General features: G+C 47.2%; 1 protein-coding gene across 2 annotated transcripts in view; it reads left to right on the top strand.

The window, feature by feature from the left end:
• Positions 1–6,286: 6,286 nt before the first annotated feature.
• Positions 6,287–23,519, top strand: part of znf608 (zinc finger protein 608) — a 21,628-nt gene continuing 4,395 nt past the window's right edge. Inside the window, exons 1-6 of one of the 2 annotated variants that reach the window (XM_079361941.1) lie at positions 6,287–6,828; positions 13,189–13,276; positions 17,239–18,949; positions 20,681–21,152; positions 22,340–22,506; positions 23,348–23,495. In XM_079361941.1, the coding sequence (XP_079218067.1) occupies positions 6,468–6,828; positions 13,189–13,276; positions 17,239–18,949; positions 20,681–21,152; positions 22,340–22,506; positions 23,348–23,495 (2,947 nt within the window). In that variant the 5' untranslated portion in view covers positions 6,287–6,467. Of the gene's footprint in view, positions 6,829–13,188; positions 13,277–17,238; positions 19,700–20,680; positions 21,153–22,339; positions 22,507–23,347; positions 23,496–23,519 lie in introns of both variants that reach the window. The other variant, XM_079361940.1, reaches the window with a different exon arrangement.

Genomic DNA, 23,519 nt, shown 5'->3' with positions numbered 1-23,519 from the left:
GATTAATTTGGGTGAATCCAGCTCTGCTGTGAGTCATTCGGCTGATTGTGATTCTAGCCAAACAACAAAGCTGCAGATAAATAAAGATGAATCTGTTTAAAATTGTTCTCCTCTTCCTCCCTGCAGTCTCACGTGGATTTAAGACTCAAAATGTCTTTGTCTTTTTGTTCATCTCTTTGACAGAGTTTTCCTCAGATTTAAATGTTCATGCTTTAGGATGAATCACAGTTCTCTATCTGAAGGCTGAATGAGGAAACATTAAATCAGAATCTTCTGCATATTTTGTGAGCTGAACGTTCAACCAAAATTTAAGGACCAATCAGAGAGCTGCTCTCTTCCTGTGTGATCATGAAGGAAACCTGCTGTGTTGAAGCTTCTCTGACAACAATGCAGCAGCCAGTATGTCCTCCTTCTAACTTTAGATTCTGCTCCTGAATGCTCTGGATCTGATTGGACCAGAGAAGGTAGGCGGGGCTTTGAAGGCCGTTTTGGACGCCCCTGGGTTTGCCAGATATGAGAGCAGTTATCAGGTGAACAGGTGTTGCAGCGATGGAAGCGGGCAGTGGAACTGCTTCAGATAGAAGTGATTGTACCCGAGCTAAAAAGCCTCTGCATGTTTCTAATAAGCTCCAGCAGCAGAAAGCTGCTCAAACTAGGATCAATGTTGGAGATGAAACATGGAGAGAGGTTAGAACGCAGAAAGCTTTACAGACCCATGCAGAGCTGGCTAAACACTGAAGCTACAGTGTCCACCACATGCAGAGCTGGCTAAACACTGAAGCTACAGTGTCCACCACATGCAGAGCTGGCTAAACACTGAAGCTACAGTGTCCACCACATGGTGAGCTGGATAAACACTGAAGCTACAGTGTCTCTACATGCAGAGCTGGCTAAACACTGAAGCTACAGTGTCCACCACATGCAGAGCTGGATAAACACTGAAGCTACAGTGTCTCTACATGCAGAGCTGGCTAAACACTGAAGCTACAGTGTCCACCACATGCAGAGCTGGCTAAACACTGAAGCTACAGTGTCCACCACATGCTGACCTGTGTGAGAGGAGGGGGCGGAGCCAGACAGCTCTCTGTGATGATTAGAGTTTAGACTGCAGTACTCATTTTAAACACTAGGAGGCAGAGTTACAGACAGCTCCTTTAAGATAACCTGGTTGGTTGTGGAGGTAGACAGTCACCAGGCAGCATAAAGTGTCTGTATTTTTTAAAAGACAGAATAAAAGGGTAACACAGAGTGTGTTTGTGCTCAGCTCCACACTAGATGCATATTTTAGTGGGTTTTTGTGTTCTTGCTGATCCTGTGTGGGTCAGTAAAAGCAGATATTCCTGACTTTCTCTCTTTTTGTAGAAAATACTAGAGAAGCAGTTTAAAGTGACGACGCCGTCTCACCTGCCGGTCTGCATGCCGACGTCTCAGTCTTGTTTCTTTTTTCAGGGACTTCGAGCTGACATGTGGGTACGGCCTCGGTATGCGTTCTTGATTGAGACTTTGGCTGAATCTCGATTTCCTCCCTGAGCCCTTCAAAAGTTGTGCACGAGGCTGCAGCGCTCCACATGGTTTAACAGGGTCCGGTCTCGATACCCCCCCCCCTCACTTCACTGACTCTGATGCACGTCTGAGAGGGCATCGTGCTGTCCCACTCTCACAGACTGTTTGGGCCCTGTGTGTAGATGGTTATATCTGAAGACTTGGCGTGAAACGGAGGGATCTCAGGGGAAGCCTGCAGGAATGGAAGGGTCAAAAACCACCTAAACCTTTTTTTTAAAGCTTCCTTGTTGCTTGCACCTCTCTCGCTCTTATCTATTTATCTTTAATGCCGTTTGTTTTTTCTTTCCACTGGGAATTCTCTGATGCCCAGTGTGCAGATTTAACCACAGAGCTCGTTCACACACTTTTTGTGGACATCGTGTTCTTCTCTCTCAGCTGGACCTGCGACAACAACCTCAGCCTCCTCCTTTGTTTGTTCACATCGCCACGTTTTTTACTGTGATTGTAATCTGGACAGCGTTGGAAAAGAGGGAAACCTCAGCTGTCCTTTTTCAGGTTTGAAGTGAGATGAATGTTTCACTCTGCCTCACATCTCGTCTCTGCAAGAGGGAGCAGCGTCGTCTCGATCAACATGACACAAAAGTAAAAGAGACACACTGCAGCATGAAGTCCTCACACTAAAACATCTAATTCTGTTCTATCGGAGCAGGACAATAGGTTGACCCACCCAAACAGGAAGCCTGAAGTGTGAAGCAATCAATACTGTAATTGCACGTCTGTGTTTTTGCACCGAGCAGAGCTGTTTTTAATCAGGGTGGTACACAACCCTTAGATCCAATGATCTCACTCTCTTTAAAGCTTCGCATCAATGCAAAGTCTCAGTCTCACACTCAGCAGGGTACAAGGTGATCAATCCAAATAAATACATTCATCGGATTGCCGCCTCACAGAAGTACAGTTTGTCATAACGCTCCTCCTGACGTTGAATCAGAAGTGTTTGATTTTCAACGCTTGAGAGACTTCGACTTCCTTTGTTGTCATTCAGATTTGAACTTGACACATAAGAACGTTGCATTAGCTCGTTGTCGTGCAGGATAAAAGAGCAGCGTCAATAAGGAGTGTTGCATTTACAACATGAGCTGCATGAAGCTTATTGGTCCCCTCACTCATATCTGAGGACACACACAGAGACAAAATCAATACACGATATTTCATTGATGAAATCCCAACACAGCAGGCCTCTCCAGGTCACATGGAGCCCAAAGTCTGGCCGGCTCTGAAGGATGACTCGTGCTTTTTGAATCATTCATTTGTGAAATTTCCACTTGTTTTTATTTCTATTTATTTTTACAAATGTATTTTAACTGCTGGCTGGTTTTCGATCCATCCTTTAGTAACTGAAGTCTTTGTCGGCTTCACTCTGGGCTGCAGTAAGAATGAATAACCTCCTGATTGAAATGCATTGCACAGTGAAAATCCTCTTTTTTTCCGTTGAGCTGAAAACAGTCGCCGGCTTCTGTAAAGTGAAAGCGTGTGAAAAATGTGTTTTCAGACTTTCTAATTAAGAAGAAAAAGATGATTTGAGTGAAGCGCTGGGCGCACTCGGGAGCCGGTTTGTGTTCTTGTTGCGATGTGCGACTCCGAATGATGATCTCTGCCGTGTGTGTTGTGCGGCGCTGCATGGCGTTGATGTTGTTCTGCGCGTCTGAGGGAGGAACGGAACACGAACCACGAGGGACGCTGATTCTTCCTGTCTGGTTAATTTGCTCTGTGATTTGGTGGAAGAAGTCCTCGGTGGTCTTCGTCAGCAGCTGTGTGGGAGTTAGCGGACGCTCCCTGGAAAGCACCGGGGGATCGGCTGTCTTTTGTTTTATCACTATTTTGCATGATACATTTGCATGGTTTTATCAGGGCGATGAAACGAAGCTCCTCGTAGAACGCGCGTTAGCGTGCGAGACGAAGCTCCGCTGAGCTCCCTCTGCTGCGATTTTAGTGGATGAATGAATACGATGCATGCTGTGTTACTTCTGCTGGAACGTTGGATCACACGTTGCTAGCTTTAGCACATTTTCTAACCCCTTATCTTCTATCACTAATAGTGATCTACAGTCCAGATCAATCACTTTGGAGAGTGAATTTATAAGTTTATCAGACGTTGAATTATTAATGTTGGTCCTGAAGACAGTCATTGGTCGAGTTTAGGCTGCAAACGCTTCTCGTTTGTACTTGTGGTTAAGCTAGCGCGAAGCTAGCATTAAGCTAGCATTAAGCTAGGCGAAGCGAGCGTAGCAATGACGAACAGTTCTGCGCTGTTTATGAGGCAAACTGTGATTAAATGCGTTGTTTTTTTGTAATTAATTAATCGTAATAAACACGTTAAAGTCCCACCCTTAATCTCTACAGAGCAAATCTAAGAAAGGACCCCCAAAAAGATCCCTCCCCATCGGCTCTGCTTTACTGTGGTGCCCTGATCTTTCTCTCGAGGAAATACATTTTTAAGTCCAAGGGACTTTTCTTGTTCAAATTAAAAGTAGAATATCTGCAACAAAAAAAAAGTGCAGTCCACTGAGCTGCAGCCAAATGAGGAGAAAAGCATTTTCATTCATTTTCTCGGCACCACTTACTGACGTGAATTCAGCTGAAAGAGAAGACGAACAACAAAGAGCGTCCCTGAGTCTTTGCTTTGTCACTCCAGAAGAAAAAGGAGTGCTTTTCTTGTCAGATGTGAGAGCGACCTGTGCGAGTAACTGACTGATGTTCACAATAAAAACAACGGGCGGTCGACGCCTTTATCTCCCAGACAAAACGCCACAGACCGAGCTGAGTTGGATTTGATAAAGAGCCGCTGTCTCGTGAAGGATTCGCAAACTCGACGTGCTGAAAACATTCTGTTTAAAAAAAAAAATAAAAAAATCCCCAGACTGTGGTTGAGGGAGTTATCTGTCAGCGCTGTAATCTTTATTGAGTCGTAACGCGGTGAGGAATCCTTCATCGCTGATCGCCGCCGCTCTCTCTGCAGAATTATTTCCCAGAGCTGTTGTAATTGGGAGCGTAATAAGTGAAAATAAGACGGAGGCTCTCACAGGCACCGATGACTAAGTGTTTCATTAGACGCTCTGACGGGGGTTCAGATCATACACACACTTTGAAGAGTTAAAAAAGAAGCTCTTTTTAGATTTAATGAACGCTGCTGGAGAGCGAGGACAGAGGAAACATGAGAGGATGCGTCTCACAGCCTCTGCAGGGATAATGATCGTCTGCGTTCATTAAGACACTCTGACTGTCCTCTGTTTATCATCGTGGTTGAAGAAGCTCATGGGAGCGGACTGAGAGGGACACACAGGACACGACAGGAGCCGAGACCACCTGTGGTTAGCTTCACTCAGTCAAGGCTTTAAAACTGTGTCGTTTAGTTTCATATTGTAAGTTGTGTTAATCAGAAGCGGGGTCAGAGATCTTCTGAGTCCAGCTTGCATCAACGTGCAGCTCCACTAATCCGTGCACGGAGATCGACTTGTGCAAACACACCTGCACGATAGTGTTCATACAGTTTATACACGCTTAAGTTACGCTTAAGGCTCCTTTAGCTATTTTTTTCATTATTATTATTATATTTTTATTTTATTTAATTCTGCACTCTTTTTTTTCTGCTATCCTTCTTTGCTTCTGTAACACTGAATTTGCTGTGTGTCAGCTCACCTGAAATGCTATGCTACACTAATACTGTTATTTAACAGGTGGAACATTAAGTGTACAGAGGAGGGTTGGCCATTCGCTTGCAAGCTAAAAAATCCTTTACTCTGATTGGCTATTTGCCCTGTTAGAGGCGGGACTTGTGTGAAAACCAACTTTTTTTTTTTTTTCCACAGCTAGGAAGCAAATTTTCTTTAGTTTGTAATTTAAATTATGAAAACAAACTTAGACTCTGACAGGGAAATCTGAACTCACTATGAGTGTGTCAGGATTTAAAAGTTTGACCGTGCAGGAGATTGCACACAGTTTTTTGAGTAAATTGTGAAACTGAAAGGAGGCTGGACGTGCTCACTGTGTGGCGGGCTGTGGTCGGGCTTACCTCTGATTGGTAGAGGGGTTACAGGCACACGTGTGGGAGGGGTTCAAGTGGACGTAAAAGGTTGTAAAAAAAGTAGATTTTTCTTTGTTGAGGAAAAAGGTTTTCTCCTTTAAAAGGTGACTTTGAACATCTTGTTCTGTGTCATCTTCTTTAACCGTCTCAGACTTCTGCTCACTTAATTTCAACGTGCAAGCTTCTGTATTTAACGTCTGGGAATCTTCTCCTCCAGCAGAGCCTGGAAGGACTCGAAGGACAAACGCAGATGAATTGAAGTAGACGGGGTGAAAAATAAAGGTTTTCTAAGTCTGGATGTGGTTGAGAATGAGCTGCCACTCACTATTAGGACGCTGGCGAGCGCACACTGTGGAGAGAATAATGAATCGGATGACATTTTGAGAGAACGTCTCCTCCTCTAAAACATCCTTTCCATTAAAACAGCCGGATCCGACTTTCAAATAATCAGAGGAGCTCGCGTCAGCTCTGTTTAAAGAACGTTAATAATCTCTGTTATTTTTGACAACGTCCGTCTCCTTCTGCGTTCTGCTCGAGGAACGCTCCGCACACAGCCGAGGATTTAAATCTCATGAAATACCAACGAAGCTCCACTGAACTGTTGATTGACTGTAAATAACTCCGAATTATCCAAAGACATTAAAGAAAGAGGACGATGTGATTTTGGAGCGTCGAGGGAGCATGTGTTGGTTTGAGTGGTGCTCAGGTCAGAGGTCAAATCATGAGCTAGCTGATTAGCTTGTTTCTGACTGTGCATCATGCAGCATGATAAAGCCTTCTACCAGGCTGTAACGTTGGACATTTTAACATGCAGCTCAATGGGGATCAACTCATTTCTGCCCCCAGTGGCCACTCGCTGTACTGCAGTTTATGACACTTAATGCATCCAGTGAATTTGTATGTATTAGTATGTCTGTGCATGTCAGTATCTTTCTCCGATTTAAAGGGTAAACTCTCCTTTTTCCTCGAGGTGGACCCCATGTTCATGGTGCCGGCCCCCCCTGCTCCAGGCCACCCCGGGGCCCCCGGATCCTCATTGCCCTCGCCCCCTTCTTTCTCCCCTCCGGCCCTGCCCACCTCCAACCCAAAACAGCTGGTGGTGAGGACGAGGTCTGTCGGCACCAACACCCAGGATGGAGGCGGCTCGGGAGCTCTGGAGGCGGACGCGGCCTGCCTGGGACCCTGTCAGCCCGGGACCAGCGTCAACCTGGAGGGCATCGTCTGGCACGAGACGGAGGAAGGTAAGGAGAACAAAACACGCCGTTTTCTCACTGGTGAATCCTCACGACACGAGGCCAGTCTAGTTAGTCCTTCACTTTTTCCTTTCAGGGACTTTTTGAATTCTTCAGTTAATCAGATATCCAGATGTTTGAGAATTCAGAACTCAAGTCCATGCGCAGGTCACGAACGAGCCCGGGGTACGTGGCGTGGACATGAAGTAGAATCAATCCCTGGCTGTAACAGAGTGAGAAGAAGCCACGGAGGCAGTAAAGCAGCTGTCGTGTTCTCTGTATTGTTCTCTGATGTGCGGAGGCGGACTCCACCACGCTCTCCTTTTTTATTTTTAGCCGCCTGTTTTGTAAACTGAGCACGCTTCATGAACATGTAAAGCCGTGCATGTGGAGCGGCGTGAGTGCAGGCCAGCGGTGCGGTACGGGTCTCATATTCTGCCCTTTTTTTTAAGGTTCATACAACTTATTCATGTGTCTCCTGAAGAAGCCTCTGTTTTCATGTTCACACATGTTGCTCTGCTTCTAACGCTCTGAATCCCACGTGAGCCAAGTCTGATCTGATTGGCCGGCCGATCTGCTCTCTCGTAACTGGTCAGTCGTTTGGCTTTGTTCTCGGATATGTCCCGCCCCCTTTTACCATATTGGGAATGCTGCAGTCAGTCCGAGGGGAGCCAATGGGCTTGGATCAGTGACGTCTTTGTCTTGTGATGTCACACCACACATTTTTTGGGGGGGTGACCGAGCGTCTCATGCGGCTAATGCTACAGCTAACGTGAGGAGGTAGGACTTTCCATTTTTGCACATAGATTTGTTTAAACATGAAAACACTGAAGAACAAATAAAAGCAGAAGAAGAAGAATCCGGAGCGTGAAGATTTGAACCATAAAGCTGCTGACGCTTTAAAGATGGTGTGTGTTGTTAGCTTGTCAGTGAGTGAGCTGTGGTGACGTGTCGAACCACTTCACTCTGACGTGATCCGTCTTGATGTTTGGAGAAGATTTACTCGTCACTGCTCTCCGCCAGGTGCGGCGTTTTCATCAACTTCTGGCGTTGTCACATTTGGAGGATTAACGTCGCCGCTCAGTGAACTTTAAACACAGTGACAGTCAGAGAGGAGTGTTTCCACTGAGTGCATTCAGAGGTCAAACGGACACCTCTTCCTAATTCCCCAGGATGTTTGAAGATGCCGGAGCAGGTCTGCAGCTGATGCTTTGTTTTGGTCCTGCTCATTATAACTGAAGCTGCAGTTTGCAGCAGAGCCTGTAATTGGAGGCTCTTTATTTCCAGGCGGCGAAAAGGACGGCGTGTGAATTTCTGACAGCTCCGGGGAAACATTTGTGTAGCTTTTGTATTTTCTCCTCGTTGTGTATGAGGACTTTGACTCCTGCTGTGAGACGTTTACACACTGCGTAGTTTTTTCTATTGTGCACTATTTTCCCCATTTCAATAGAAATAATGACAGCAACTATTTTAATTCCGCTCCCAGCAAGCCTTTGACTTCAACCGCTGATTTCTGTTGAAACAAAAGTAGAGCAGTCGTTCGGCGCATGCCTGGACCAGCCGTGTTTATCCAAAACGTTGCGTTCATTGAGGCCACATCACCTGTTGTGTAACCTCGAGCGAAAAAGAAGGGACGATGAGAGATCCAGGGGAAAATCGGAACGAGCCCATTTTTCAGCGAGCATACGCACACCCGTTCCCATCAAGCGGCGAGTTGCGTGCTCTGGTGTCGTCCCGAGCGCCATCGTGCTACGTTGAAGATGACTTAAAACTCAAGCGTGATAAACTCATGAGGAAAATGTTTGAAGCAGGCTGTAAACATGTTCATGTCTTGGCCTTGGTTCGAAACTGCCCAAGGGCTCCTTTCCTGTCATTTCCATGTGTTTGTTGCTGGGGCATCTAGTCAGGTAAACAAAGATAAAACAATGTCAGAGGAAGTTGCAGCCCTGTGTGTCGACAACATGGAGTACACAGCAGAATATTTACACTGTCTCCATGAAGATCCTGTTCCGTGTGCTTAATTAAAGCTTGGCATGCTTACGGCCGTGGTGTGGCTTTGAACAACATATGCCACACAAACAAATGGCTTCTTATCGTTCCCATGCCAGACACTTCCCAAAAAAACAACAGCAAAACCCAGTTTTATTATTGAAGGCGAGCGGTTATCCTCAGAAGAGACATTTTCACGAGACCAAAACGAAAAGTAAAGTAGAACCAGAATCCCGTCCAGCTCTCCAAAAGCACACCGTGGGAGCACCGGGCGGCGGATCAGACAGACCCATTATTCAGCCACCCATTTCCACGCCGTGGTTCTTTGATAGTCCGCTAACGAGGACAGCGCTCGGCGCGGCGGCCTCTCAGCGGAGGTGTAATACCTTACCGCAGGCTGCTAATGAATAAATCCCATCGCTGTGTGCGTGTCTCGCTCTGCCAGCCGCCGGGCCTCTGAAGTGGAGAGGGGAGTTTGGCGGAGAGGCTTTTGTTTCCCGGCCCGGTATTAATTAACTGAAACAACACTCACTCAGCTCTGGCAAAAATTAAACAGGAGAAGAAGAAGAAGACAAACACAACACAGGGGAATACACCTGAGGCAGCGAAGAATCTGTCCTCTGCTTCAGACTCAAAGACACTTCAAGCAGACGATCCGAAATCATGAATCTTTAAAGACCAGCATGCACAAATGTGACCACAGCACGGTTTACATTCAGATTTTTATATTCAAGCAAAAAGCTGCTGCTGCTGGAAGAGGCCGAGGGACAGTTATCTGTAAGATTTATTTTCAGGCTGTTTGAGCCTTTATTAGAGAGACAGGACAGCGGACAGAGACGCACAAACACCAAGATTGTGTGACTTGTTGATCCAGGAGGTGTCGCCCTCTTTGAGCTCCAGCATGACACCAAAACAAACTGCTGTTAGGCCACGCCCCCCCCTCCATACCGAAGCCTCCGCCCTCCACTCGCGTTCACACCTGATACATTTAAACGCATGAAAAAACGTTTAACTCATGAATCAGAATTATGACCTGAAATCTAAACGATCAAAGTGGCGGGTTCACGGGTTCTGGCTGTGCGTCCGATCCCCGACCTGCACTGAAAACACAGGAGCTCCTCCCTGCAGGAAGTACCTGCACGTAGGAACACATCAAAGCCACTGATTGCAGGTTTGTGAAAGAAGAAAGAGTAAGAAGAGGATGCAGAAACAACAGCAGAGAGAAAAGGCAGGTTTGCAAACAGCAGACTGCGTACGAATCAAGACGTCGGGAGAGTCTGCTTCACGAGGGGAAAGATGGAGGAGAGAAACCAGAAAATAAATTCTTAACAGGCTGGCAGGATGGACAGATGGAAGGATGATGGAGTGAGAGAGGAGAGAGGAGAGAGAGAGAGAGAGAGAGAGAGAAACACGGGTTTGTGTTAATCAGCTGGGGAGGAAGAGGAAGGTTTAAAAAACGGATCGTTTGGATGCATCGGAGCAACAAAGAGATGAGACACCAGTTAGTTTTTTTCTTTGTCCTTTTCTTCCTCCCTCCCACTCGGGGACTATCTTCGAGGAGGCGGCGGGAGAACGGGAGCCTCTTCCTCCTCCTCGTGACGGCGGAGGGATACGGGAGGAGGACGCTGGATGCATGTTAATTAAGCAGAATACTAATTGGGACGACGGAGAGGAAGAAAAGGACAGCAGCATTTCAGCTTAAGAGCCCTCCCTCCTCCTCCTCCTCCTCCTCCTCCTCCTCCTCCTCCTCCTCCTCCCCGCAGGAGGCCACAGTCTGAGGAGAGCTAATCAGACGGTGATTGGTGCGACTTTAAGACAACCTGTCCGTCTGTCAGCGACAGAGATGTGAACAACTCGTGACAGATTCTGATTTACATCTCAAAACAAAATAAAAAAAAATCATTTGTAATGAGGGGAAAAGAAGCGTCAGCACGACGGCGTCGAGCTGGCAGGCTAACGTTAGCTCGTATAGCTTCACGCTGATAGATTCATAAATTGATACAAAACAAAACAGAAAAAATAAGAAAACACACAAAAAAAGCAGGAAAAACACAGGAGAAATAAGAAAACATGATTAGATGAACTTCTAACGGGAAAGGTCGGTATCGATGCTACGATAACTGTCGCTAACAGGAAGTAAATGCTACAATACGCCTCTGGTGCCAGGCAGAGAGGAGTCAGCGAAGGAGGGTCAAAAATATAACGATGTATTACAAAGCATTGTGGGAAAGAGCTCGATGAAGAGTGATCTTCCAGATGGACTACTAACCCGTCCTCACGTCTGTGCTCTCATTGGTCCAGACTGGAAGAATCAGCCTCACGCAGACCGAGCTTGTTTCAGTTGTTGGTTCAAGGACTTTACAAGGACTGAAATCCTCTCCTTAAAAATATGTGTTTGTTTTTAAGACTCAGACTCAAAGCCCACTTTTGGAGGTTTTTGAATGTCACTCGACTTCGGAGAGAAACACGATCCCGACGTGAGATGACGGAGATGAAAACTGACGAGCTGTCGAGTGTTTTGGCGTCTCCCCAAGACGAGTCACGCTGACTAAAAATAAAAAAGCCTGTCACGTTTTCAAGCCAAGTGAAGCTTTAGGGGACGTGAAGGAGGAGGAGAAGAAAAAGCTCCTCTGAGTCCTGCTGGGACTTCAGATCCTGCACAGTCACGGACATTAAAGGGACAGTTCGCCCGCTGAAACACGAATCTGTATCGACATTTGCTCATCTGTGTCGGACAGATCAAATAAGTTTTGAGCCAGAAAAGGCAGAGAGCGTCTTTTTGGCTCGTGTGGATAAAAGACAACAACTCCCAGAATGCACCACAGGCCACTCCCACTAAAGCTACGTTGCACTATTTACGGTCTATTCGACAGTTTCCTCGACTGATTCAGAGATTTCTAAAGGAATTGGGAATCTTAGAGATTCCAGGCCGAGCCGGCTCCTTGTCCTCACCGCCGCCTCGTCCTCACCGCCGCCTCGCGTTCCTGCATCAGCCTCTGCTGCTCGTTGTTATATTGCGGCTTGTAGCGACGAAAATCCGATTCAAGCTCAAGACCAAACAAAACCTCCTTCATCCAAATCAGTTTGAAGTAAACGCCGGTCTCGTTTCTTCTCAGCTTTCTGTCCACTGAGCCTGCTAGCATAGCTTCCTAGCAACATGGCGGACGTTGCAGTGAGGTCCCGCCCACTGCTCTGTGATAGGTCTGTAGCTTCAGTGGGTCGAAAACATGACGACCTAGTGATGCAGTTTCACCCCCTCTGACCACAGCAGCCTCCCGTGATGCATCATGAGGTCATCATGCGTCATCGGAGGTCTCAGCGATCCTGACTCGGTCTCGGAGCGCCCTGGTCTTCATGGTCTCGGTTAGTTTGGTCTCGACTACGACACTCGATTGAATTCTTCCAAAATGTGTTTTGCATCACAAAACAGAGGTTAATGGTTTTTAAATGTCAGACTGAGAGAGAGAGAGAGAGAGAGGGCGAGCGAGCGAGAGAGGTGTTTATCTCACAGAGCCGAGTCCTCAGATTAAACCTTGAACACTTTAAATCCAGCTGAGAAGGATTGGAACAGAGGACTGCGGTTTCCTCCTGAGACACAGATCAGTGTGAGTGAAACATTTTCCAGACACTTTGAGTCTCTTGAAGCGTTTACGGCAGGCGGCTGCAGCTCCCACTCTCCACACTGTTCAGACGTCGGCTCATCACGAGGGTTTCCCTCTCGTAAAATTCTCTTTTCATTAGCGCACGTTTGTCTTTTATCAGACTTTCATTAGTTTTCTCATTAGAACAAAGGCGAGAGGAATCTTCTCCGAGCTGCACAGGCTGATATATGAGACAAACAAAAGCTTCGGAGCGTCTCTCACACTCAGGGTTGGATGTGTTTAAAACGGTTGCAGCTGCTTTTTTCGATCTGAAGTAACAGATGTGTTTAAGATCGTTCTTTGCTTCTTAAAATGCGTTAACCCTTCGCTGCCGTGTCGTAGTTAAGTTTATGCAGCAACACTGGATAAAATGTCTGATTGTGCTTGTAATCAACAAAGACTTATTCTGTAATCAAAGCAACGCAATTTAAATATAAAACTGCCAATTTTTTTACTTTTTTAGTCTTGATCTGGTGTTCCTCTGCGTCCTCACGCTGATACAAAATAACTAAAGGAGGAACGTGCGTCACAAATCCAGTCTCCAGCCGGCTCCTCCCCTTGTGTATAAAAGCTGTTTTAGTCAAGGAGAAGAAGGAGGGTTGGAGGTGTGTCTCAGTATAGAGGAGGCGTGGCCTAAACAGCAGTTTGTTTTGGTTTGATGCTGCAGCTCAAAGGGCGACACCTACTGGATGAAACAGTCTGACATGTCTTCTGTGTCTCTGTCCTGTGTGACTGACAGGTGTGCTGGTGGTGAACGTGACGTGGAGGAAGAGAACCTACGTGGGAACTTTGTTGGACTGCACCAAACACGACTGGGCTCCTCCAAGGTAAAAAAATAAAATAAATAAAACTGAAAACTTTCTTGTCTTTGCACGTTTGTTTGTCCACAGAGAAAGTCCACCTCATGAAACACACGATCTTCAACAAATTCCACACTTTCTCTTTTGGTTCAAATGAGTTCAAATGAAAAACAGCCGGTTGAATATTCAGCATCAGGATTCTGCAGACCTGAAAATGATTCGAGAATTTCAGGAGGACAGCCCGTGATGTCCTCCTGAACATGCACCTCACAGCTCCCTGTCAGAAGGGGGCGGGGCCTGGGAGTCTCCTGTGGAAGTGACGGACAAAGCACCAGTGTACGACACTAAAATCAGAATATTATGACAGGAAATGTGGAGAGGGGAAAATGGGGAAAATGGGAGTTGACGTTTGGCAAAGGTCGGATTTAAACCTGCTGCCACAAGGACGACACCTTCTGCAACATTGGGTAACATAGCAGCTAATGCTAGCAGGCACTAGAATATTTGCCTTTTAATCAATAGTTTGACATAATCCAAATATCACAAACATCAGAGAGCACACGAGAGCTGTTTGAGGTTCAGTGCCTTGCTCAAGGGCACCTCAGCACCACTCAGGAAGCTCCCCAGCACCTCTCCAGCTACCTGAGCAAGATCCATACTTTGGTCCACACTGAATGTGACCCGACGACCATCCGGCTCCCAACTCAAGTCCCTGCAGACGACTGCTGCCGAGTTCTTGATTAAAGCTCCAAAAGCAGGTTTTACAGGCGGCCTAGTGGTTAGTTCATCAGCCCCATGTAAAGAGGCTGTTCAGGGTTCAAATCCGACCTTTCCTGCATGTAAATCCCTACGTCTGTACCCTCCATCTTGTGCCGACAAAAACGGCATCAGAGGTACAAAAATGAATTTTAAAAAAAACAGAAACCCCTTGGCTGTGATTGGCTCAACACATCACCGTGGGCAACACAAAGTAAAAAAAAATTAGGACATTTCTATTTTTGATTTCATGCCTTCCTTGGCTGGTCTTGATTTAAGGCAGCAGCGTTTGGCGCCCATGGCGTATCAGACGGTTAAATGACACGTTTTAATGACAGCGCCGTCTTCATTGTTTTCGTCTGCCGGCCTGATTTCCCTGTTTGATCGTTTTTGAACCATTGTTCTTCTTATTGGGTTTTATTTGCTCATGATTGCTTATTTGATAAACTGAAAAGAGCCGCGACTGTCTGTCTCTTTATTGTTGCTCCAATTAGCAGAAGGCTGGATTGTGTGCAGGGCTGTCAGCTGTTGTTCCGTGTTGAGCTTTAACAAAGACGCTCTTTGCTTCCTAACTGTTTTACTAATGGAGAGGGGCTTCGTTTTGTAATTGCTGAGCGGAAAATATGACAGTCTCTCGCGGGGCTGAAACCTCTCAATTATTGCTCCTGCATGTAAATGATTGTTGTCATGGCAATTACAGCTTAATCTCTGCAACCAGGGACGAGATTGCTTTTTCTCTTTTTTCTTTTTTTCATTTGAACTCTCGTCACCGCGGCCGTCCATCAGTGGAGACTGAATGCTTTTTCATTTTCTGACGATTCTTCATCTGTCGTTGAAAGAAATTGTAACTCAACGATAAAAAGATGTAATTATTGAACGAAGGGAAGCACAAAATACAACGAGCACAGCGGGAAAAACAAGTCTGGGATAATTGACGGGCTTGATATTCAGCTCCAGCAGGGGGAATTGTGGGAAATGATCTGGACTAAATCGCTCAATCAATCAAATTGTCTCTAAAAGAGGCACCAAATAACCTTGAAATGCCAAAGAAAATACATGAAATCCTGCAATTTCACTGACATCCCGGGCCACGCTGACGGTGAAAAAAGCAATTACAAACATCAGAGGAAATGTAAGATATCATCGTTTGAAAATCACAGAGGGAGTCCAGCCTCGACGTGCTCTGCAGTCCGGTCCTTTAATAATGTGATTAGCAGTCTTTCCAAGGTCAGGATTTGTTCCAGGAGTATTTAACACCTGCCGTCCCTGTGATGTAGTTCAGTAATGAATGAATTAACAGGCCAGCACACGTGCAAAGATCACGTTCCTGCTTTAAAACAGACTCCTACTCTGCAAGTAAACACAAAGCGATGAATTCTCTTCATCCCAGCACGCAGGTTTCTGATAAATAATGTGCAAGTTTGGAAAAGCATCTCCAGCGTTCAGATCGCTGTCTCTCTGGTGAACGGCATCAAAAGACTTCAAAGTAGAAGGAACGGCGTGTGAATACAAAATGTCTTTGTATCAAATGCAGAGAGAAACACAGATTGTACAGGGTTTTTTTTATGTTATGCAGAGATAAGAAAGCTTGGTATAGAATGAAAATCATCTTTGTCTGCCTCTGCGTCGGGGTAAGTGTTCCACATGAGGCTTCAATGATAATCTGTTATCTGTTCAAGGTTCTTTTTTTGTCTGATGGTACAAAAGTTCAGCTGAGGTGAAGATGAGAACAAGTTGTTCCTCTTTAAAGACAAAAACCTCGACTTCTTTGTTTTTATTCTTTCTATCAGGTGAGGCATTCAAGCGTTCATAAAATTGATGCAACACAATGCAACGTAAGATGACAAGATCTGATATTTCAGGACATCAGTGATACAAAAAGACACAACACATGTAAATAATACAGCTACAATGACCAGTGTGGGGACAGTTACACATTACTGTAACACCACTGCTATTTGCTGTAACGTATCAATTTATCAATGTTTATTTGTATAGCGCCAACTCATAACAAGTGGTATCTGAAGACACTACAAAGAGCAGACAGGATAATATGCATGAAGGATTTCTACTTTGTATTCTTGTTGTCCACACTTCCTTGCTGCTGAGGTGGGATGACACTGTCAGATGGTGGAGGCTGGGCGTCAGGCGGTGGTGGAGGCTGGGCGTCAGGCGGTGGTTGGTATGACACTGTCTGATGGTGGAGGCTGGGCGTCAGGCGGTGGTTGGTATGACACTGTCTGATGGTGGTGGCTGGGCGTCAGGCAGTGGTTGGTATGACACAGTCTGATGGTGGAGGCTGGGCGTCAGGCGGTGGTTGGTATGACACAGTCAGATGGTGGAGGCTGGGCGTCAGGCGGTGGTTGGTATGACACAGTCAGATGGTGGAGGCTGGGCGTCAGGCGGTGGTTGGTATGACACTGTCTGATGGTGGAGGCTGGGCGTCAGGCGGTGGTTGGTATGACACTGTCAGATGGTGGAGGCTGGGCGTCAGGCGGTGGTGGAGGCTGGGCGTCAGGCGGTGGTTGGTATGACACTGTCTGATGGTGGAGGCTGGGCGTCAGGCGGTGGTTGGTATGACACTGTCTGATGGTGGTGGCTGGGCGTCAGGCGGTGGTTGGTATGACACAGTCTGATGGTGGAGGCTGGGCGTCAGGCGGTGGTTGGTATGACACAGTCAGATGGTGGAGGCTGGGCGTCAGGCGGTGGTTGGTATGACACTGTCTGATGGTGGAGGCTGGGCGTCAGGCGGTGGTTGGTATGACACTGTCTGATGGTGGAGGCTGGGCGTCAGGCGGTGGTTGGGATGACACAGTCAGATGGTGGAGGCTGGGCGTCAGGCGGTGGTTGGTATGACACTGTCTGATGGTGGAGGCTGGGCGTCAGGCGGTGGTTGGTATGACACAGTCAGATGGTGGTGGCTGGGCGTCAGGTGGTGGTTGGTATGACACAGTCAGATGGTGGTGGCTGGGCGTCAGGCAGTGGTTGGTATGACACAGTCAGATGGTGGTGGCTGGGCGTCAGGCGGTGGTTGGGAAAAAAACAAATATAAGAACCAATTCAACTGATATTATATCAGGGACATTGTGGAATACAAACGTTGACGTTGTCATTGGTAATAAATAATTACTTATTGCATGAATATAACATACAATCTGTATTATCTAGGAAGCATTTCCAGGCTACCACAAAGATATCTCTTCTAAATCCTGTTTTTTCTCATTTTTGCCCAGGTTTTGTGAGTCTCCCTCCAGTGACCCTGAGTTGCCAGGGGGCCGTGGCCGGGGGAAAAGGATGCGAATGGCCATGGCCGAGCGGCCCTGCATTGAACCAGCCCCTGCTACGAAAGTCAGAGGTTTATCGCAGCACAGGAGCCGTGGAGGTGGTGTGGCTGGAACTGCTTCTTCCCTCCACAACAAGGGACGGAGAGGAAGCCTGAACCTCATCAACAGCAACTGCCGTGCGACTCCGTCTTTTTTCACTGTTGATGAGGTGAAACCCGTCAACAGCACTTCCTCCCTCTCCTCAGGGAAGAGAAAGAACAAACCGCCGGCTGATCTTGACCTCAGCTTGGTCTCCTCTGAAGACATGAAGAACGGGAACGGTAAGAGGATCCGAGCCAAATCTCGCAGTGCCCCGTCCACACCGCAGGGCAAATCCGACCCCTCGTTCATGGACCCTGGAGGAGGTTGTGCCTCCTCTCCACCTCCCCCACCCATTCTAATTGACTGCCCCCACCCCAACTGCACTAAACGGTACAAGCACATCAACGGCCTGCGCTACCACCAGACACATGCACACCTAGAGGCTGAGGAGCAGAGAAAGCCCGAGCTAGAGCCATCCAAGGATGTGGAGGGGGAGGATCGACTGTCAGACTGCGAGGACTCATTAGGCAACTTGACATATGACCTCTCTGACACAAACAGCGGTAATGCAAACAGTTCCTCCAAGAAACCTGCTCCTCTTTATAAGGTGACCACAGTGGGGTCTCCGAAGAACAGGCGGTTGCTCCTCAGTACCGACCACAGCCCCTCAGCCAACTCCAAGACCAGAAGAACCTCACTGCTGAAAGATGGCCTGATTGATGATCTTAGCAATCTGCCCATCATCTCCAACATGACAGTTGTTCTGGAAAACTGCATGGTCCCAGACAGAAACTCACTGGTGGAGATGCCCAAGCTTGAAGCTGAAGGTTTGATAGATAAAAAAGGAGGTGCTTGTGACAAGGGCAAAAAGACCAATGGGAAGGTGGACAAATTGTCCAAGTCACGAACAAACAGGCTGATTGCTCCAGCGCCTGCTCCACCAAAGCTGATAGCCATACCTAATACAGGATATCCAACTGGCACAGCAGACAGTGCTACCTCACAGCAGCCCTCACCAATGGCAGCAGTAGGCCTGACCAGTAAAAACCTTCCCCTGAAACCCATCAAACCAAAGCTGAGCATCGTCGTTGAACCCAACCTTGTCAAAGCCACCCTGGTTACCTGCAGCAAAGAGACCAGAAAGAAAGAGAAGCGGCGGCTGAAGGACAAACATAAAGATCTGCCGACCAGGATGCCAAACTGTGACAATGGAATCAAACTGGAAGATGGCGGTGGTTCTAAAATGGGTATCAAGGAAATCTCCGGAAGCCTTCTGAAGGAACACCTCAGTAAGCAGGATGTAATAAATGGACTCACTGAGAGCCAGGAGAGCAGGATGGCTAGCATTCGAGCTGAGGCCGACAAGGTCTACACCTTCACAGACAATGCCCCCAGTCCTTCCATTGGCGGTTCATCGCGGCTTGATGCCAGCGGTGGCTGCGTGGTCACTGCAGACAACAACAGTAAAAATAACAGCCCCGCGTACTCTGACATCTCAGATGCCGGGGACGATGGAGGATCTTCTGAATGTCGCTCGGATGGAATAAGGTCCAAGTCTGGCTCCTCCGCCTCTTCAGAGGTGAGCTCTAACTGTAACCATGGTAGCTCTGGTAAAACACCACCCACGGCACCTGCCCCAACATCAAAAGACCCCCAGTCCCCTTACTACCACAGCTATGACCCCTACTACCTCCAGGGGTACATGCAGTCGGACAGATCAAACAGTAGCAGTGTTGCTTTCCACAAAAATTCCGCCCTGGATGGAAAAGGGAAAGACAGAAAGGAAGACGTAAAAGAGGACGAAAAGTGCTCTCCCCATGAGTTTTCAGACTCTAAGAAAGGCGACGGGCCTCCTCAGTCCCAGCTCCAGCTGGCGATGAGTCAGACTCAGACTGCTTTGGCCCAGTCGCTGTACTACGGTCAGTACTCTAGAGGACTGTATATGGACCAGAAGTTGTTACTGGGCTCCAAATGCTGTGACCAGACTCACGGTGGCAAGCAGAGGAGCGACAGAGGACAGGGCATGAGGGACAGTGATGAGGATAAAAATATGGTTGGGGGTTCAGGCGGTGGACTGATGCTAGGTAAAGTTCTAGACGGTGCTAAAGGTTGCTGCTCAAAACCGGTCCTGTCCTACGTGGAGTTGAGTGAGAGGGGAGAAAGGGGACAGAGTCTGGGCATGAAGGCGGTGCACAGTGGAATGGTGGACCAGCACCAGGTCTCGATGAAAGACTGTGATGACCTCAAGTCATCGTCCTCTTCCTCTTCTTCATCACTCCACAACCAAAACATTCAGACAGATCTGGACTCAAATGTTTCCTTTTCCAGTGTAAGTTTCTCCCTCTGTCTATAACCTGCCGCCGCCGATGATGGTGTTGTTGGTGTGCTTTAATATTTGTTGCTGAGTGTCACCAAGAGATTAATCACACATTGTGCTCAGACAAACAAGTAGGTGCTAACAACAAAGACCATGTGGCTTCTGTGGTGCTGTAGCTCTTTAGTCATTTTGGTTAAAATCACATTCCTGTGGTTTGATTTGATGGAAACTTTTATTTCTCTTTTTTTAGAGTAATGTCAAACATGTAACTTTAGCTCTAAATGTTAAATATAAAGAAAAAATACTTTAATACGTTAGTGTTGGTTTTTGATATGAGCTGCTTTTTCAAAAAGCTTGTACAGATTTTTAACCATGTCATTTCATGATGAAGTTTAACCACTAACTCTAGCTATGCTGGGCCGTCTAACCGGATGAATGAAGTTGAATGAAAGCCGTCATTGGGAGGTGGATTTTGTTTTCCTTTCAGTTTGTTCTAAATTCTGCAGTTGCTCATGTGTATGAGACGTGACTTCATTCTTGTCATTAAGAGGGACGCCACAATCCTCACATCCCACCTGTGAATGGCCGCCTGCTGTCGAAACGTCGTCATCCTTCATCAGCATCACACCCAGAGCCAGTGATAGATGGTCTGTCTATGGTTCTGTTCACTCAAGTGCACAGTGTTTCCTCTATAGTCGTTCAGCAGTGGGTGGGCCACCGCTGCAAGAAAATTCTCCAACCCTGCCTAAAAGAAAATGCACAAATGAAATTCATGAAGTAGCCTTACTTCCTCTCCAAAACCCCGAAGCAGACAAACATTTCTAAATTAGACATTTAGTAACTCTGCGACTGGCAGGAGAAATTAAAACTGGGACAAAGACTGTGACCGAAGTTGAACTGAGCCAAAAAAAAAGACTCTCACCCACCACTGTTAACTAAGAATTATAGGGGAAACACTGCAACTAGCACCAACACTTGTCCCCATCGATCTAGCCCTCAGATGGCCTGGCCTGGGCTCACTGCCTGCCTCACAGCAAATACTCAGAGCTACAACATGGGGAGGAGGCCGAGGAGGGTGAAGTAGACAGGGGAAAGGAATGGGGAGCGACCATGGAGCCTGCCGGGGCTAAGATGACCTCTGGAGTAGGGCCTGGTGGAGAGAGAGGAGGGGGCCTTGTTGGGGACGTTAAAAAAGCCAGGCTCCACGGATCCCAAGATCTCCAGCCCATCATCGACGCAGAGGATTCGGACAGGCTGGAGGGGCTGGATGATTCAAGCCAGGAGCCGATGGGAGGGCTCTCTGAGGAGTCCCAGAACGCCAGGGCGGCGGTGTCACCTCCCATGACCCCCCAGCAGCCCTACATCCAGTACCAGCACTCCTCCTACCAGCCCTACCTGTCAATGTGTGAGAGTGGAGGGGGCTCCTACAGAGGCGTGTCCCCAACCCTGATCCACAACTACCCAGGTAAGAGTCTGAGTGAAGGTACAGGTGGGAGAGATTTAGAGGAGAGGTTCATGCCAAGTGTCCGGATTTTATTGGATTGATAGAACCTTTATTGATCCCGAGGGAAATTCAAATGAAGCTAAAGCCAGTTGCTATTTGGAAAGACTGGGAACAAAGAGAAACAGTCTTTGTGTTTGTTCATTTCTGCCCAATGAAAAGCCATGAACTGGTGTTGTAGAGGAGACCTTTGGCTTGTTGGTCCGAACCGCTCTTAATGTTCTTTTGATATTTTTACCAAAGAGCCGTTCAGAAGGATTGGATGGTTCTGAAACAAAACATCAACATGTATTTTAAAAGGTTTAAAGTAGTGCTAAGTGGATTTGGTTACATCTGCAGATTAGCTGCTCGTCCAACTGATGGCAAGAACCGTGACACCGGAATTAACGAACAACCTTAAAAAAACAAAACCATCAGCTCTTTGCAAATCTTCATAGATTTGAGTTCTTTAGGAACAATGACTCTGTTTTTTTCTGTCTGCAAATGATAATAAATAATTGTTATTCGTGCTCCGCTCTCGCTCAGGTCGTCTCCAAGCGGAAAACTGGTGTTAAAAAATGAAGCCAATGCTGAAGTGCAAAATCCTGCAAATACGGGGGGTTCACTTTTTTTTTTACAATAAGGTGGGCGCCGTGTAACGGTTTGTCAGGAGGCTTAAAACCCGCCTCAGCTCTCAGCCTGTCGTTAGCTTGACTCAAAGTTAGCAGCCTGTCGTTAGCTTGACTCAAAGTTAGCCTGAGACAGCATTTCCAGCACGGAGACCGCCATCCGTGAGACTCCAGCGCCCCCTGCAGGAACACACGGGGGACTCCAGCGCCCCCTGCAGGAACACACGGGGGACTCCAGTGCCCCCTGCAGGGACACACGGGGGACTCCAGCGCCCCCTGCAGGAACACACGGGGGACTCCAGTGCCCCCTGCAGGAACACACGGGGGACTCCAGCGCCCCCTGCAGGAATAAATGGAATCGTTTTTTCAAATTAATCTGTCTCCGCTGTGATATTTAACGATGAACAAACGTGTCCAGCTCTGGCCATCGATCGTGTTGCACATTTTAGATTTCAAAACTTTGAAACAGTGTGTGTGTGTGTGTGTGTGTTTCATTGTCTGTTGCTGCGTGTGTGTGTGTATCTGCTTTTTTTTGTCCACCAGGTTTCCACTACCCTCTGTACGGTAAGACGGCGGGCAGGGAGGAGTCGGAGGTGACTCCGCCCAGCAGAGGGGGAGCGGCGAGCAAGCAGAGCAGCGACTCGTCCTCGTCCTCGGCCCTGGAGCTGCTGCAGCAGCAGAGCCATCAGTACCACGGAAAATCTCCCGCTGTGAGGCGCTGCTCATTTTCACATCCACACCGCAGCTCCCGCCTGCTCTCACACACACACACACACACACACACACACACACACACACACGTTTCACATCGGAGTTATTCCTGAATCATCAGAACTCGGCTGAAGTATGAACACGTCACACTTTCTGAACGTGCTTTAGTGGATTCTGTCTCCACCAGGAAACACAAACAGGCTGATCAAACTACGTCCACTAGAAGTCCTTTTTGTCCCTTACAGGCTCAGGTTGTTATTCTAACAACAGGAAGAATCCCTACAGACATAAAGCTTTTACTTACAGAGGTTTTTGTTTTCGTGTCTTGGACCCACAGCTGCTTCTCGTCTGATCGACCTCACATATAAAACTTCATGCAAACACTCGAGGTGGACTCGGCGCCTGAGCTCGAGTCTTTTTACCAGTCATGATGCATCTTTAGGACCAACCAAGCGATGGTTGGTTATTATTGTCTGTGTGCAGATTTTGAGGATATTAAGATAAGCAACAGATGCCATGACAAGAATCTAAAGATAATATAAAAAAATAAATGTGCAAATATACAAACACTATTTTGCCAATTACCAAATTTACAGCATGAATATGATCAGTAGCAGTTCAATATTCACAGCTTGAAGGTCACATGTGCTGAGTGATAATTAAAATGTACTTTAGATTGGAAGTGCTGGATCAGTTTATTGCTCTAGTTGAAATACAGAATATGCAATTATATGAAATTGCACTGAGACTTAACTTGCAGAGAATCACTCATTAAAGAGAGTTAATGTTACTGTGTGTGTGTGTGTGTGTGTGTGTGTGTGTGTGTGTGTGTTCGTACAGCCCGGTGAGAAGGGTTCCCCTGAGGGAGAGAGAGAGGCGGAGCGAGAGAGGAACCACTTGTCTTTTGCCCGACACCTCCACACACACCACCACACCCACCTGGGTATGAGCTACAACCTGATGTCAGGACAGTACGACATCTACCAAGGTACGGCGCCGCGCAGCGAGCGCA

The sequence above is a fragment of the Symphodus melops genome (genome assembly GCF_947650265.1).
Source record: "Symphodus melops genome assembly, chromosome: 1".
Taxonomy (NCBI): Eukaryota; Metazoa; Chordata; class Actinopteri; order Labriformes; family Labridae; genus Symphodus; species Symphodus melops.
The sequence above is the reverse complement of the archived record's forward strand: the minus strand, read 5'-3'. Positions and strand labels throughout refer to the sequence as shown.